At 38.9% G+C, this 18,290-nt stretch overlaps 1 protein-coding gene across 1 annotated transcript in view; it reads right to left on the bottom strand.

Moving 5' to 3' along the window:
* Window positions 1-18,290, bottom strand: part of veph1 (ventricular zone expressed PH domain-containing 1) — a 146,859-nt gene that overhangs the window by 15,622 nt on the left and 112,947 nt on the right. The window contains exon 12 of the mRNA XM_026287911.1: window positions 4,255-4,372. Coding sequence (XP_026143696.1) covers window positions 4,255-4,372 — 118 coding nt within the window. The remainder of the gene's footprint in view (window positions 1-4,254; window positions 4,373-18,290) is intronic.

Genomic DNA, 18,290 nt, shown 5'->3' with positions numbered 1-18,290 from the left:
CCCCCCTCCTCTCCTCCTAGATGACGGCGCAGCCTATTCAGTCAAGGACATCCTGGACTCCCGGCAGCGTGGTGGGCAGCTGGAATATCTAGTGGACAGGGAAGGACACGGTCCAGAGGAACGTTCCTGGGTACCAACGCAACGACATCTTGGATCCCACCTTACTTGACACCTTCCATTCATCCCAATCGACCAGCTCCCAGGGGAAGAGGACGCCCACCACGTCGTCGGGATTCCCGGCCCTCAGGAGCACACCCTCACCTGAGCATTAGATCACATCCACCTGTTCCTCATCACCCACTCATCAACGCTGCAATACAAAAGCCACACAGACGCACCCAGTCTTTGTCCGGTCACGTTCGCGACAAGATCATTCCTGTATGCTTACTATAAGGACTAACTCCTCTTCTACTCTCTCCAGAGATTCTCTCCGAAAGATCCAGTTCCATTTCACAATAATGATGTATTGGGTGTCGGATACACTTGAAGTGGTACAGCCAAAATCAGAATTTCAAATTTCAAACTGGAAGAACAAATGAAAAGCCTTAGAGGAGATAATTGTTGTTCTGGTTATTTCAACCCAAAGTTTTCTGCAGATGTCTGCATTACAGTGCTGGTAATGAGTGATAATTGAATTAGTGTATGTTCATCCCATAAGCAGCACAATAATTCTCTATTATGAATTCCAAATAATTTGAGCTTTTTCTGATATTCTCTGTCATGCATGAATCAAAGCACTTGAATGACTGTGTGAGAACATGAGCAAAATAAATGTAAAATGTATGTTTTGTAAATCCCAGAATATTAAAAGCATCTGTGATGGATTCTGCATTACATTTGTTTGGCTTCTCTGTCTATTTTATTGCGAATATGATACTGTACTTAAAAATGAGTTTGTCTGTTTGTGGTCATGAAACTGAAACATACACTATGATAAGAGCAGAGGCCAAAACTGATGCTCAGCAAGTTAAAAGCAAGGAATTTTGGTCTTTCTGAAATTACAAAATGTCCCAAAGCATTGTAGCTGTTTGTGACGCACTCAAATGTGCTCTCCCATCACAAGCGAAGTACAAACCTGCAGTAAACAGTATATTATACTAATTTGGATGCAGCCCATTTGGAAATCTGGATTTTGGCAGTTCCAATTCACATGTAGCACAGCAAGAAAAAAAGCCCAATGGGAAAAGAGTTTGAGTAAGAGGTTTGGAGCACTATGTTACCAATACATCACTATATCTTTTGAGGTAAGTATTGTTTATTCCAGTTCTCCTACAATTGTAAATGTATGCAATGAGGCTATTCCTAGTCACTGTAGGGAAAGAAAGGCTAGTATTTATTTTTCTGCTGGTTGGTGTATGTTATAGATTTTTCTCTGGGATTTGGAACCCGTTCTGCATTACTGTTGATTTAGAGTAACTAAAGAAAGAAGCTCTGACAATAAGACAGGATTCCAGCAACTCCTGCTGAGAATGTGGATTCACTTCTATAGGATTTAATGGACAGGGTTTCACATATTTTAGCAAAGTTGGAGTACATCCAACTCCATGTCGAAAACAAAACATAAGATAAAGGTTTAAGAGTTTATCTGGGGTTTTGAAGAGGTTAAGTAATAAAATAAAATAAATACAAATAATGATTTTTTTTTAAATAAAATTAATACATGAATGAACGTTAGCATCCTTGTTACAGTGTAATTATACAGTACATTTAAGTACTGAATAATATTAAAGTACATGTCATGTACTAAATAAATGGTTAGCATTATGTTAAGTGCATGTAATTATTAGTGGTTTAACGATACATCGATATAGATCGATACATTGATCAAATGTCTCATGATACGATGTATCGATGCCACACGTAAAATATTGATACCTGTAGTATAAAAAGGCACCTTGTTTTGGTTATGTCTATATTTTCAAGCAGTGTTCATCTATGTATTACCACCGTTTTTGTCAATTGATCAATTTAAATGTAAGAACACCGTAGTTAAAGGCACCTAATATAAAGTGGATTCTACTTTGCTTTTAAAAAAATTTAGTTAGTAATAGCAATAGAAATAACATTAAACAAAGTGTGTAGACTAATAAAATAATATCTTCCAGAGTTTCCAAACAGTTTCCAAATAGTTTGGAAGCAACAAATGACACAAACTCTTTTTAGTTCAGACACACCTGATTGAATTTTATGATTTTAAAAACCATTTGTTCTAAAGGCAATGCTTACATAAAAAATTATACAGTTTTCTTGCGTAACTTAAAATGCCAATTGAAATATACAAATTAGATAGGACAGTGAAAGAAAAGCAGCCAAAAGCCAGGATGCACTTCATGAAATTTCCACAGCAAGCATCATATCGGTAGTTTTGCAGCTGTATAACTGCATTCTCTCCCTCTTGTTTGAATTTCTTATTAATGTCTGATCCGGACTCTGGAGCACTCTCAAAGCACAGAATATGCTTTATGAGCTGATGACACACCAGACTTCTGTCAGACCGTAACACTGCCAAGGTATGTGCTGACTGTCCAAGCTTTGCTTACCCTTCCCCAAATCCTTATTTCTGTAAACATTCACCTCGCTCTATTAAGAATCATTACATTTCTCTGCTAATGGAAACTGTCCCACATTCCAAATAAGTAGAAAAGAGGTAGAATGTGTGCTACAACCCTCGTTTAATGAGCGGCTCTTGCTATTGAGGTTTCAATGAGTCTTTTATTCCCACCTTGGCTGCTGGATAGTGGTTGTGTAAAAACATTTCCTTTCTCATTAAAGTGTCTCTTTGTGGCCTAAACATTTGCTTTTTGAAATAAAAAGTGACGGCATCAAAATTTGATGTACTGTAGCAATCCAATACTCCACCAAACAGCAGTGAACAATTTTAACATCCAACTCTGGGGGTGTAAAATATTAAAAGTAGAAAAACATGATGAATAACAACCAAAAACCAAAGTAAAGACCCAAAGCCTACAAATACTGTCTACTGAGCATAAAATATTAGAAGTGCTAGTAAATTAGAAGTTTTGTGGGATAAGAAGCTAGTTAATTTCTTCAACGTTGCATACTATGGTGGTTTAGCAGCTAGTTATGTCACTGTACCGGAGACGCACCCCTGTTTGTGTTGGTCTCTTTACAAATGTACATATTAGTTATTACAAACAAAAATGATCCAAATATATTAAGTAAACTTTCATTTAACATATTTCAATTGATTACATATATTAAAATATCATTGTGAAAAAATAGTTTTGCATTGTGTTGATTTTAATTAGTTAGTAGTCACACAAATCTTTGTTGGTGAAGCTAGACAAACTACATTGACCTTCTGATGAAACTTATGAAGCAATTAAGCTATTTTTTATAGAAACACATTGTTTTAGACCTCATTACGCAACCTGCACCAACGGCAATGCAGAAGCTCTGTTAAACACATGGAAAACGATGGCGTGTTTCAGCAACATCAATGCTCAGACCTGAGACTTTCTTTTTTTTTGTGATTCAAATGCCTATAAATGATCTCAGATGAAATAGCCATGCTCCATGTGCACCAATTTACAATATAATTCATTGTTTTAGGTAAAAATTCAGGCCAGAGGCAAAAACCTTCTCCATTGTAGTGTAATTGGTTTTTGTGGAAAAGCACATCTGTATATCTGGATAAGATTCAAAACAAAGCAACAGCAATTCTGGATGCACTTGAATGGGATCAGAAGCCTCTTTGTCTAAATGATGAACATCCTATTGCTGGACTGATGTAAATCTCATCTACACAAACGAGACAAACCACCTTCTCCTCTTTTTTTTGTTTCTTTCTTCTCCTCATGGAAAACAGATTTCAGAAATACTAACAGAGGACTGAATCAGTATGTGACATCTGGAGTCCTGATGTGCTTTTGCAAAATCATGTAGCCGCTAATCATTAATTTCAGAGAAGGATCAACTGTAACTCTTTTAAAATCATGACTGTTATTAACTGATAATCTTGCCCTCTAGTGAGCTGTTAACAGCTGTGACCGGATCGAGTTAGCAAGTTGACCTCGAGGAACCAGATAAAGCACAAGCTGTGAACGAATCATTAAGACCTTTTTTGTGAACAGAAACTGATTCATTGAAAAGACTCACCAATACTTCTCTCACTCATCAGGGACTAAGTTTGGTTATTTGCAACTGAATAACCTTGAGATATCGTCATAGGTTTGACTCATTGATTGTGTGCATGTGTTTATACAAGACCAACAGGAAGCAAATCTCATTTACCTGTGGCTTTCTCAGGGTTACTGCACATGAAACAGAGCCAGCCACCCTCCTCTTCACTGTAGCTGAACAGGTCAAAGAAACGAACCTCCTCCAGATACATCTGCAAACTGTCCACATCCTGAGAGTGAATACAGAGAAGGAGTGATGAAATTTAGCAGATGAAACTACAGCACTGAAGAAGACGCACAAGAGAAAGTGTCACTAGTCACCACATTTATTTCGTACATTTTAATGGAATAGAATAGACACTATTGAAATACAAGCCCAATTCCAAAAAAAGTTGGGACACTGTACAAATTGTGAGTAAAAAAGGAATGGAATAATTTACAAATCTCAGAAATTATAGTTCATTCACAATAGAATATAGATAACATATCAAATGTTGAAAGTGTTAAATGTACATATAGGGAACAGCTGGAGGACCAATTTGCAACTTATTAAGCGGAGTTCAGACTGCACGATTTTAGACCAGTTTTTGGCTCGCTGACAGGTTTTGAGAAATCGACGATAGTCTGAAATCACAGGCAAATCGGTACTCGTTCATGCGAGTGAAAATCACGCAGTGTGAATGAGCAAAGAAGAGATCTGAGAGAATCTCCGTTTCGATTCATCAACATTTAGATGATGACTATCATTGTGCATTGGTGTCAAGAAGAAAGAAATCTTAACATTCAAATCAATAAAGTGTACCCGTTCCAAAAACTAGTAAGCTGTCTCGCTGTTACTTTTTGTATGTACAGGATAGGGCTTTTGTCATAAATGTAAGCCATTTTGCTAGCTTCAGCTGGCAGCATCTCTCCAATATTTTGTCCTTAAAGTGATAGTTCACCCAAAAATAGAAAATCTGTCATTAAAGGGGGGGGTGAAATGCTATTTCATGCATACTGAGTTTTTTACACTGTTAAAGAGTTGGATTCCCATGCTAAACATGGACAAAGTTTAAAAAATTAATTTGTACGTTGAATTTGTATTTTTGGAACAAAAATACTCCTTCCGGTTTGTCACAAGTTTCTGAAAGTTTTTTTCGAGTATGGCTCTGTGTGACGTTAGATGGAGCGGAATTTCCTTATATGGGTCCTAAGGGCACTTCTGCCGGAAGAGCGCGCGCTCCCGTATAGCAGCGCACTGAGAGGCTGAGCACAGACATTCACTGATCAGAGCGAGAGCGTCGCGAAATGTCACAGAAGTGTGTTTTTGGTTGCCAGGGCAAGACAACCCTGCACAGATTACCAAAAAAAAAAAAACAGCATTAAGGGACCAGTGGATGGAGTTTATTTTTACAGAGCATCAACGGAGTTGTGCAAGTGTTTTTGTTTGTTCCCTGCATTTCGAAGATGCTTGTTTTACAAACAAGGCCCAGTTTGACGCCGGGTTTGCACATCGTTTATTTCTTAAGGATAATGCAGTCCCAACCAAAAAGGGTCACGATCGTGTGTTGGAACCGCATGTGGTGAGTAAAACTGCTTCAAATATCTCTGTGTTGTTAACTTAGCTATCGGCGCGTAAGCACATCAAGTAAACAACATGCGATGTTGTCATCAAACTGCACTTTCCACATGTACAGCTTAAAAAAAAAAAAAAAAAAGACGACATAAAGTGGAACTTAGTCATTTTCCAAAACCGCTAAGCAAATATATACAGTTTTAGTACATACCACATAGAGACATCGTCTGCTGATGCTGCTCTTGTTAAATTTCAGCCTCTGGATCTGTGTCACAGCTTCCAGACGCTCTCAACGCAAAAGCCTACTCGCGCTCGTGATTCTTTAGCTCCGCCCACACGTCACGCCTCCAGTCGGTCGTGTTTTTCCGGGAAAAATCGGTACAGACTATCTTTCTCTTATGAATATAATAAAACTAAAGACTTTTTGGAGTTATGAAGGATGCAGTACTACTCTATAGGTACTCAAGATTAACAGGATATTGAGTGAAAACGAGCATTTCACCCCCCCTTTAAAAATTCACCCTCATGTCGTTCCAAAGCTTTAAGATCTTTGCTCATCTTCAAATCACAAATTAAGATATTTTTGATGCATTCCGAGAGCTCTCTGACCCTCCTATAGACAGCAAGGATCCTTACATGATCAAGGCTCAGAAATGTAGCAAGGAGATCGTTAAAATAATCCATGTGACATCAGTGGTTCAAACGTACTGTTATAAAGCTACGAGAATCCTTTTTGTGTGCGAAAAAGACCCCAACAAAAATAACCACTTTATTCAACAATTTGTCTCCTCTGCATAACCCAATAGTGCCATTTTGTAGAGTAAACAATGTATGCAATGTATGAACATGGCTGCTGACCAAAATGGCACTATAGTGTGAAGTGATGGAGATGAATTGTTGAATATCAAAAAAATAAAAAAGTATTCTCGTAGTTGTATAACATTAGCATTGAACCACTGATCTCACATGGACTATTTTAATGATCTCCTTGCAACATTTCTAAGCCTTGATTGTGTAAGGATCCTTACCATCTATGGGAGGGTCAGAGAGCTCTTGGAATACATAAAAAATATCTTAATTTGTGTGGTGAAGATGAACGAAGGTCTTACAGTTTTGGAACGACATGAAGATGAGTAATTAATAACAGAAATTTCTTTTTTGGGTGAACTATCACTTTAAGGGCAAAATACTGGAGAGAAGCTGCTATAAGCTAGCAAAATGGCTAACATTTATGACAAAAGCACTATCCTGCACATATAAAAAGTAACAGCGAGACAGCTTACTAGTTTTTGGAACGGGTACACTTTATTGATTTAAATGTTACGATTTATTTCTTCTTGACACCAATGCACAATGATAGTAATCATCTAAATGTGCCAACTAGAACTTCCAATGGATGTGAGGATGTGTGGCCTTTAGAAAGAGCAGTCTGCCAAAATGAAGACAACCAATCATATTTGAAAATTATCTGTTTTTACAGATATCAAAATAAGTGAAGTGACCATTATACTGAGTTGAGGTATTCTGGAAATAGATGATCACAAACATCACACAGAAGAGTTGGGAGAAAAACAAGGATTTTTCAGAAGTCCTTTCCAAGAAAATTACAATCACTGGCTTGTGTATTGCCTCCACCCTTAAAGGGATAGTTCATATAAAAAGGAATATTCTGACATCTATTACTTACCCTCATCTCGTTACAAAGCCAAGTGAAAATCATTCATCTTTGAAACACAGATGAAAATATTTTTAATGACAGATCACTGTGAAAGTTTGTTCTTGTGCATTAAGAATGTATGGATGAGCTGCCGTTGACCATATTGGATGGGCTAAAATCATTGTTCAAAAAGTCAATTACTTTTGATGAAATTTGGTTGAATGGCCTTTCACTGGAGGGACAGAAAAAACATTCTTCAACATTCTTCTTTTGAACATTCTTCAAAAAAAATAAAAAAATGTGTTCTGCAGATGAGTCATACAGTTCAGTAAGCGATGACAGAATTTTAAATTTTAGGTGAACTATCCCTTTAAAATTATAAATCTTGAGCAATACAGAGCTTTTTTTTTTTTCTTAGAGCTCTGGGGAACTATTCCATTAAGGTCTGATTTTCTACTTTCTGCATTACACACAGTTTCACCACAAGCAAATACAATCAGGTCATCATTCATTCCAGCTTTCTCAGACCAGAGGCTCAGAAAGATGAATGGAAAGAGTTTTCACTATCTTCTTCAGCATGGCATCACATCACTTAGATTAGGGTGAAGGACACAATAAAGCCAACTTCCCGTGACAATAGACCAACACAAAATTTGTTTGAAAATAAACTGCTTCAAGAAACCTGTTTCAAGCCCTAAGAACTTCCATTAGAACTACATGATACAAGTTGTTCAGACCTAAGAGTAGTCTGACACAAGTTGTAGACAAGTGTTTAATTTTCACCTATCCTCTGAGTGACTATCACAATTGAGAGATTTTATTTTTCTGAGTTTAAAGAGTAACTAAACCCTAAACCAACTTTTTTTAGTTAATGATCTATAAGAATGGGGCTTTATTAGTTCATTGTTTCGAGTAACTTTTTTGACATTTGAGTATAAAGTGTTTTAATTCTACAACATATGGTGTAAAAACGTCTGAGTGCTGCCCTCTTCAGGTTGAACGGTGGCTACTGCAGTTGATTTTTCCTATTGGATGTTGCGGTGGCAAGTGATGTAAGCGGTGGCAGGTGACGCAAGCAGTTTCCAGCTCACCACGCCCCTTGCTACGAGCTACCACGCCCCTGGCAGTATAAAACCATCTTGTTCCGTCAAAATCACTGTAGTGAGGAGTCGGAATTGCGAGTATTGAAAACGATCAGGATCAGGATTATAGCATCTATTTAGCATATCAATTATATAGTTATTTAGATATTCAAGTTAGCGTAGATTTATCTGTATTTAGTAAAGTTTAGTATTTATTAAAGTCATGCCGAGTCAGCAATGTGCAACATATGCAATAATAGTATTGAAACCAAAGCCGGTGTTAATGATGCATTTGTTTGGATGAGTGTTTTGCCCTCCCTCCCTGTTTAGTTTGGTCTACTCTATTGCGTATCTTGAAACGCCCCCTTTCACGTCGTCTAAAAAACAGAGAGAGAGAGACAGATTTATCCAGTACAGCGAATTTCGATACTCGATAGATGAATTCATTCTCTGTACGCGCATTGTCTGAAATGCTGCTCACAGCGCTTGCTTTGAATGAGTGAGCGCAAGCTCCGAACGCGCGTGAATAGTTTAAAACGCTTGAATCAGCAATATTTAGAAACAAATGCAAACGATCGGCTATGATCCGTTTCACCCCTTCAAGCGAGTGAATAACGCGAAGCAAGTGAAGTTAGGAATTTTACATCACTATTCACGATAGCCCATCGGACTGGAAAACACAATAGCCCCAGGAGGTGGGGCTAACGATTTTGCGAGCCCTGCACCTCACATCTATTTGTGAAACACTGGTTTCCACACTGGTTTCGTTAAACAAAATAAATGATTATTTTAAAACATTGACTCAAAAGAATCATGGGTTCACTAATCTGATCATGAACTTGTATAACCGAGTCAAAGATGAGCTATTATTGAATGAATTATTATCATCATTATTATTATCGAAAGATTTTGAACAATACCCAGCCCTACACAGCTCGCGCTGAAAAGCGACACGATGTGGGAGTTAAGACCGCAGTTTGAGCCAGTTGCTCGAATTGATATGAAGACACCTCGACATCCTCCATTCCACAGGTGAAGGTAGGTGAGAAAAGTCCTCTACTTCAAATGATCGCTCTGTTGCAAAGCTAGCGTCTTTAGTCACTCTCCATTTTAGCGTCTCTGACAGCAGCTGTCAATCAATCCGCCGCACTCGCTCAGCCCCGCCCTCGGTTCGTCCCCTCTATCTCCGCTGTGATCTGCCCACTTTTCAGCATTTTTCAAATATTGTCAGTGGGTGGAGTCAGGCTCTGACCAGGGGTTTAGTTACACTTTAAAGCAAAGGGAGATGAAAGACCATCCATCACATATCTTATGTTTAAATTTCTCTTTTTGCTTGCCTGTAGAGTGATGAAAATCATTATCGAACCCCCACAGACAACCTATCTGGCAACAACAGTCAAGTCATCTTACCACTGCCCTGCCATTATTTATTTCACGCCAACAAAATCAGTGTAAGATTCGAGCAAGAAATTTAATGTGAATTTGATTATTTGTGCCATGAAAACCTTTCATTAAATCTGATGTATTTTTTTACAGATGAGTCAAGTACATAGATCTAAATGAGGGCCATGTGTGTATGTATACATGTTCTCACATGTGGAGTTTAGTAAGGGATATTTGTGCTGTGGTTTATGTTCCTTATTAAAAGAAGGGCTCCAAAAATCTTAGCTGAAAAGGATTTGCCCAAATCATTCACTATGAGGTAGTGGCCTTGAACTGGTGGTTTAACACAAAATTAGGTTGCAGGTTTCAAACACTTTGGTTGCACTTATTCTTGGCTTATTGACTAAGAATTCATATATAGTCTTGTCTTTGTTTGCAGTCTCAAGTTTGCTGATGCTGTGCACTCTCTCGTGCACTGTGTGCAGATCTTGACACTCCTGTCTGTACTGGTTCAGTCCCAACATTAATGGTTCATGTCTGCTTCACCTGAGGACCCCAGACCACCCCCAGAGGTGGTTGACTGAACTTCAGCTTTCCCAGAGGAAACCAACTCTGCACCACCCCCTCACCTTCACAAGAGAAAGAAGAGGAGAGCTCTCTTTGCTTAACAAGTCTGGTGGTTATGGAGGTCCCATGTCCAGTTATCCAGAGTCCCGTGATTTTGGAGGTCTAAGTCTTGTGTGCCTGGCCATCCAAGAGCTGCCCGTTTTCACTCTCATGGCCATGTAGGCCAATCCAGATTGTGCTCTAGCCCTGGCCATAATCTGGGGTCCCTGATCTTCCGGAGCCACCCTGGTGCGTCCATCTACTGGGCCTCCTGCCTGTGCACCCTCTCATCTTTGTGGTGCATTACTGTATTATTAGTACCTTACTGCACATTTCACGGCAGTTTCAAAGTTCAAAGATGCAGTATTTATATCGTCACCTGGTCTGTGTGTTATGCAGTCAGTACATGGTTTCCACCCTCTGACAATAACACAGTTTATATTTCAAAAAGTTTAATCATCTTTAGCATCCATCATGTTGTTTTGGTAAGATGGCATTAACTAGGGAATAAAGACGCTGTAGGGTATGTTCGGTGATAGGTGCACATATCAACGAACATCACAACACGCTCCATTTACCAGTTTGGTTTTCATTAAATAAGTACATAACACATTTGTTGTGTTATACCGTTTATTTGTTAGTTTGAGGAGTAAAGTCTTTGGCATCTACCATAGCTTACATTTACATTTTATCATTTAGCAGATGCTTTTATCCAAAGCGACTTACAAATGAGAAAAATAGAAGCAATCAGACCAACAAGAGAACAACAACAGTATACAAGTGCCATGACAAGTCTCAGTTATCCAAGCACAGAACCCGTAGCCAGGTTTTTTTTCAAGAATAGGATAGACATATGGGGCTTCCGGGATAGCAATGGCGGTGTAGTTTGATTGCTCTCAGACTCGGTATCCTGAATTTATCTGTTCTCAGTAAACCACCAACGTTTGATTCGTTTTTGATTACTTTGCTAACGGGGCAACGAATAAGGATGGCAAAACGTCAATTAACACTGGCTTCCCCGGAGAAAAAGCGAGTTAAAGACCCTAATTGTGTTCCTGAGGGGGAACTTCGCGCCATTGTTGCTGACGAGCTAAAGATGCACCTCAGCTTAATTAGAGAGCTATTTAAAGAAGAATTCGCCCCGATTGCGGAGAGGCTTGGAGGTTTGGAAGAGGACGTTCGTCGGATAAGAAATAATTTTGACAACATGCAGGCAGCCCTCCGTAACGCAAAAAAAGACACCGTGGAGATTAAGCTAGCGGTGGACTCCCTTCAGGAAAAGTTGGCAAGAATCGAAGATAAAAGTCGCCAGTCCAATATCCGTCTAGTGGGGCTAAAAGAGGGTGTGGAAGGAGATGACCCTCTGCGATTTATACAAAATCAGCTCCCTAAATGGATTCCCTCCCTTGCCGGCAAAGTAATGGAGATTGAAAGAGCCCACCGTATATATAGCGGCGAACGGCCAAAAACAACCCCTCGTACATTCATCTTCAAGTTGCTACGTTATCAAGATCGGAATGCGATCCTGAATGAAGCCCGTGCCGCTGGACAAATTCTTCATATGGGAACGCCGCTACTTTTCTTCCCAGACTACAGCACCCATACTTCGGCTAAGAGGAGAGCGATGTCATCGGCGAGAAAGAAGCTAACTCAGCTGGGAATAACGTCCTTTTTGCTTTACCCCGCGGTTGTGAAAGTTACTCATCGAGGGAAGATTTCACTTCTTGAGACACCAGCGGAGGTTGAAAAGTTCGCTCTCAATCTGGATCCCGCCGTAAAATCTTCTTTGAAGGGAGCTGTAAAGGCGGCGTCACGAGAATCTGAGGTGAATGAAGACGAATCTGCAGTTCCTATGGAGGACCTTACTGAGAAAATTTGATTGTTTTTTCATCCGGAAAATGACCGGGTTGGGTGATGACGGACGAGCCGCATTGCTAAATTGGCCGCGTATCCAAATAATGTTACTTCAGGGCAGGTAGAAGAGTGCGTTCCAACTCTTTGCTTACTGCCCATTTTGTTACTGTTCTTGTTTTTCTTTTTGTTTTATGCCCAAAACCGTCCAAGTAAGTTTAACCTGTATTATGCATGTTTTTTTATGCGTAATGTTTGTATGTTTATAAACGTGTACGTGTATGCATTTGTTCTGATCACCGTTATCTTTCCGGGGGATCACCGCTTTTGTCTCTTCCCGCCTCAGTTCTGGCTGGTCTACTCTTCCTTAGTAATATATGGCTATAAATATATTGTCGTGGAACGTCAATGGGTTAAATAGCCCTGTTAAACGAACTAAATGCTTAGATTACCTAAGATGCAAAAATGTTCATCTCGCCCTTATACAAGAGTCTCATTTGAAAGCAGCTGACGTGCATCGCTTTCAAAATAGGTACTTTAAAGTGATATGCTCCTCTTCGGCCGCCAACAAAACTAAAGGAGTGCTGATTGTGTCTAAGCGTAATTTTGATTTCTCAATTATAAGATCGGGTGGAGATACAGAAGGCCGAATCACTTATGCTGTTGGTTCCGTATATAATACTAAATATGCTTTTGTGTCTGTATATGCACCCACCGAGGGTGATCCCTTATTTTTTCAAGAACTATTACGTTTAGTTGTGAGTTTAGAGGACTGTCTTGTGGTGCTAGGGGGCGATTTTAATACTGTGTTGGACCCCCAGTTAGATAGATCTCATGCCTCTAAGGCTGATTCAATCATTTCTGGGTGTTTTAATTCATTTTTGCGGCACACTAACATATGTGACGTCTGGCGTTTACAAAATGACGGTGTTAAGGATTATACATTTTTTTCAGCTCGTCATAAGAGCTATTCAAGGATTGATTATTTACTTATGTCCCCTTCTCTTATTCCCTTTATTAGTAAAGTTAATATTATGCCACTTCTTTTATCGGATCATTCTCCAATATTTACATCTTTAACCGCGGTATCGTTGGGCTCCAGACACAATCGCTGGAGATTCAACACCTCCCTATTACAAGACTGTACATTTGTGGATGAACTACGCAGCTCCTTGAAAGAGTTTTTGCAGATCAATAAAGATTCAGTCTCTAACCCCCAGGTATTGTGGGAAACCACTAAATGTTTTATTAGGGGTAAATGTATAAGCTTTTCATCCTTTAATAAAAAGCGTAGAGAGAGCCGCAAAATTGAATTAGAAAATCAAATCAGTTTACTAGAGAAAGAACTAAAAGGTAAATTTTGCGAATCTAAAGCTAAAGAAATTAAAGTTCTTAAATCAGAATTAAAATCTATATATTTACATCGTGCAGAATTCATCATTCATCGTACAAGACATTCTTATTATTTCCATGGAGAGCGCTCTTCTAAGCTGTTGGCTTTGAGGCTGAAAGATGCTGAATCTAAGGCCAGTATATCAGCTATAAGGCATGAGGGTACAGTATATACTCAACCTAAGGACGTAAATAGGACATTTGAATCCTATTATAAACATTTGTATACTTCCGAATCCAGCACTGACTCAACTAATTTTAATTTATTCCTTAAACATCTAAATCTTCCTAAATTAAATGACTCTCAACGCAATATATTAGATAGCCCATTGACAGTCGGGGAATTAAAATCGGCCCTGGATTCCATGAGCACTAATAAGGCCCCTGGGTTAGATGGGATTCCCCCAGAGTTACTGAAGATATTATGGGATATAGTAGCACCCTTGATTCTCAACTCTCTTAACTTTGCTTTAGAAACAGGTGCTTTACACAGGGACCAAAACACAGCTTTAATAGTTTTGCTGCTGAAGAAAGGGAAGGACCCACTTGAATGCTCTAGTTATAGGCCAATTAGCCTTCTGTCCACAGATTCTAAGCTGATGGCAAAAGTTTTGGCCCTAAGATTGAATAGATGTGTAGGAGACTTGATAAGCCATGATCAATCAGGTTTTATAAGGGGGAGATTTGCGGCAGACAATATACGTAGGCTTCTTCATATTGTGCAACGAGCAGACTCCTATACAGCTTCTTCTGCAGTCCTTTCTCTGGATGCAGAGAAAGCTTTTGACCGAATTGAGTGGAATTTTCTGTGGTCTGTCCTAGAGCATTTTGGATTTGGCTCTTTTTTCTTGCGAGCTGTCAAAACTATTTATTTTAATTGTTCAGCCAGGGTACTTACTGGTTCGTCTATTTCTCCTTCCTTCTGTCTTGGCAGGGGCACTCGTCAGGGATGTCCCCTGTCACCCTTGCTTTTTAATTTATCATTGGAGCCTCTGGCCCAAGTGATTAGACAATGCCCTGCAATAGCACCTATAAGCTGTATGAATACGTCCCATAAAATTTCACTCTATGCCGATGACGTTTTGTTGTATGTATCAAACATCACAGAATCGGTTAACGAATGCTTAAAATTATTTGATACATTCGGTAAACTGTCCGGTTATAAAATTAACTGGAGCAAATCAGTACTTCTGCCCCTCAATCTAGCTGCCAAATCAGAGATTCAAGCCTTACCTAATATGATTCCTGTTAGTGACCAGTTTAATTATCTTGGAATTAGAGTTTTTCCTTCATTATCTCGCATCTCCAAGTGGAACTATCAGTCTCTCCTTGATAAGATCACGAGTAATCTTCTCTGTTGGTCTCCACTCTGCTTGGCGCTGCATGGTAGGATAGCTACTATTAAGATGAACATACTTCCAAGGGTAAGTTTTTTATTTTCAGTGTTACCTCAGGCTCCACCTATTGATTATTTCAAAAAGCTTAATACAGCAGTAACAAAATTCTTATGGAATAATAAAAGGCCTAGAATTCGACTTAAATCTATGCACCGGCTAAAACCTCATGGTGGCTTATCCCTACCAGATTTTTATTCCTATTATCTAGCATACCAAATGAGGCCGCTTAGGACTTGGATGGATGCTGACTCCCCTGTGCCATGGCGGGCCCTAGAAGCTAATATTATTTACCCATTACGTCTACAAGATTTATCCTTTACTAATGTATCGAAGAAAGCGCTGGAAAAGTTTGGCCCAATTATAAGTAATTCTATTAAAATCTGGAAAGCAGCAGAAAAGATTATGGGAGTGTCAAATCTCTACTGTGAATCTACACCCATATGGCATAATAATAATCTTTGTACTGGTAACAAACCGTTTGTTTCTAAATGCTGGGTTGAATGTGGTATTTACACTTTGAAAGATCTATACAATGATTATGGGCTCAAGTCCTTTCAGATTTTAAAAGATGAATTCTCTCTCCCAGGATTCTCATTTTTCTTGTACTTAAGATTGAGATCTGCATTGAAAGCATATGGTGTACCCTGGTCGACTAAACTATCTCCTCATCCTATGATAAACTGGATAGATTCTAGTATGGATTCTAGAGGTATAGTGAGTATAATTTATAAATCACTTGTGGTGCGACAGTACTCAAATATTCCGATTGAAAGCTTCTGGGAGAGAGAACTTAACACTCTGATTGACTGGGACATTGTCTGGAGAAATTGTTTTGCTACCTCGAAGAACCCAGCACATCAAATGATTCATTATAAGTTAATCTATAAGGCGTATGCCACCCCCTGTTTATTATATAAAATGAAAAGAAAGCCTGACCCCTTATGTCACCTATGCAGCAGTGCAAGTCAAGGTACATATATGCATATGTTCTGGGACTGTTCTAGAATTGAGATGTTTTGGTCCTCGGTGCAGGACATATTGACTGATCTTCTAAAGACTCAGATCCAAAAGGATCCGCTGCTTTTTCTTTTGTTGGATGATTCCTCGCTATCACTGTCTGTCAATCAGATGAGGATTTTGTCTGCTGCCCTAACTGCTGCCAAAAAGGTTATCCTGAAACTTTGGTTTGAGCCATCTATCCCAGCTACGTCTACTTGGATGTCCTATCTGCTGGACATTGCTCTGTTAGAGTGTACAACAGCTAAAGTGCATGGCGCCACCAGAAGGACAGTACAGTTTTGGTTGGACCTTGTTGGGACTTTATCAGACCTCTTGAAATCTTGAGAGGTATTGGTTATACCTCTAAACAAGGATTCACCTCTCTCTCTCTCTTTTTTTTTTTTTTTTTTATCTCTGTATCTTATGAATGTGGGCGGATCTTGGGCTTTGTTGTAAATAGTTATAAATCTAAATTAAGAAATAAAGAATCAAAAAAAAAAAAAAAAAAGAATAGGATAGACAAGAAAAGAAAAGGTAAGTGCTAGTATTAGTTGGTTAAGTGCTGGAGAAAAAGATAAGTCTTTTAGATGTTTTTATTAAAATGAGTAAAGACTCATTCGCTGTTCGAATTGAGATTGGGAGGTCATTCCACCAGCTCGGCACAGTCCAGGAAAAGGAACGTGAGAGTGATTTTGAACCTCTTTGGGATGGCACCACAAGGCATCGTTCACTTGCAGAACGCAAACTTCTGGAGGGCGCTTAAGTTTGAAATAGTGAGTTTAGGTATATTGGTGCCGTGCTAGTGGTTGTCTTATAGGCAAGCATCAGTACCTTGAATTTGATGTGAGCGGCTACTGGTGGCCAGTGTAACCTGATGAGGAGAGGTTTGCACGTTTGATAGTACATGCAAGAAGGCCTGCCAGGCGAGCATTACAATAGTCCAGTCTGGAGAGAACAAGTGCTTGGAAAAGAAGTTGGGTGGCTTACTCTGACATGAAGGCTCTAATCTTCCTAATGTTGTATAAGGCAAATCTGCAGGGCCGTGTCATTGTAGCTTAGATGCTGCCGGTCACTTCACAAGTATCAGTTTTCAAATTGTGCAGGATGTGAAAATTATTTTGAAGTTATAACATAATATTCTGTAAGCAATTGTGTAAATGAGCCTTTATAAATCAAAACTCTGTACCTGTAAATCATAATTTGCGTGAAAAGAAATAAAAAAAATTCTGCCTCTAGTGTTCATTTTAACTGGAAACTGCAGTGTCAGGATTCTGGACTGTTTTGCCGCCGTTTCTGTCCTTCTTTTTCCTCATTTGGTCATGTTCCTGTCCTAGTTTAGTTAATCAGTCATTTTGTCATGTGTGATTATATTACTGGATGCTTGAAATTGAATGGGAGAACGCACATTCTAAATAGCTTATTGTACAGGTAAGTTAATTGCTGTTCTAATCTAATGCACTGCTGCACTGTAACACACACATAGGCTATAGACAGTAGCTCGTACGTCATGTGCAGATCGCGTGTGCACAGAATCATTTAGCCCGGAAATGTACTGTCAACTCTGTTTTGTGATTTCTCAATAAAATAGCTTAGAAACTAAAAAGTTCAAGCATATATTTGTTAATAACTAAATCCCACAGTGTCACTACTACTAGAGAGACACTGCCACGTAGAAATAATTCACACACAAAATCGCTCTCAGTAATGCATTCGAATAAATGTAATCTTTACTGTGCTACTTTATCTGTATCTGATTTAGAACTGTGAGAAATAAAACGAAGCTTGCCTCTGGCGATTACGCTTTGGTTGCACCAGCAACTGAGGCAAAGTCTGAGGTGTGGAAAAATTTTGACCATGAGAATAATGAGAATAATGATCCAGTGGTTTATATTGCTGGACACACCATCAGTGATCGCAGGAACGCACTGAAGCCATCTACAGTGGATTCAATAACATGTAGGCCAAGCCTAATCTTGGTGAGTAAAGGTTTTTCTAATTATAACTAAATATTAATTGAGTCTTAAATGCATAATATAGACAGAGTATATAGGCTAATGTTGGCATTATTTTTTTATTAAATTCCAGCTGCTAGTGGCAAAGCAAATCCAACAGAGCCTTTATCTTAATTTCATAATTGCCGTTATTTAGATTTTATGTTACGATGTTACAGAGGACTTATTTTATTTCTTTATTCCAACTTCCAAGTGGCCTATAGTCTACGTTAGT

The sequence above is a fragment of the Carassius auratus genome, chromosome 18 (genome assembly GCF_003368295.1).
Source record: "Carassius auratus strain Wakin chromosome 18, ASM336829v1, whole genome shotgun sequence".
NCBI lineage: Eukaryota > Metazoa > Chordata > Actinopteri > Cypriniformes > Cyprinidae > Carassius > Carassius auratus.
The sequence above is the reverse complement of the archived record's forward strand: the minus strand, read 5'-3'. Positions and strand labels throughout refer to the sequence as shown.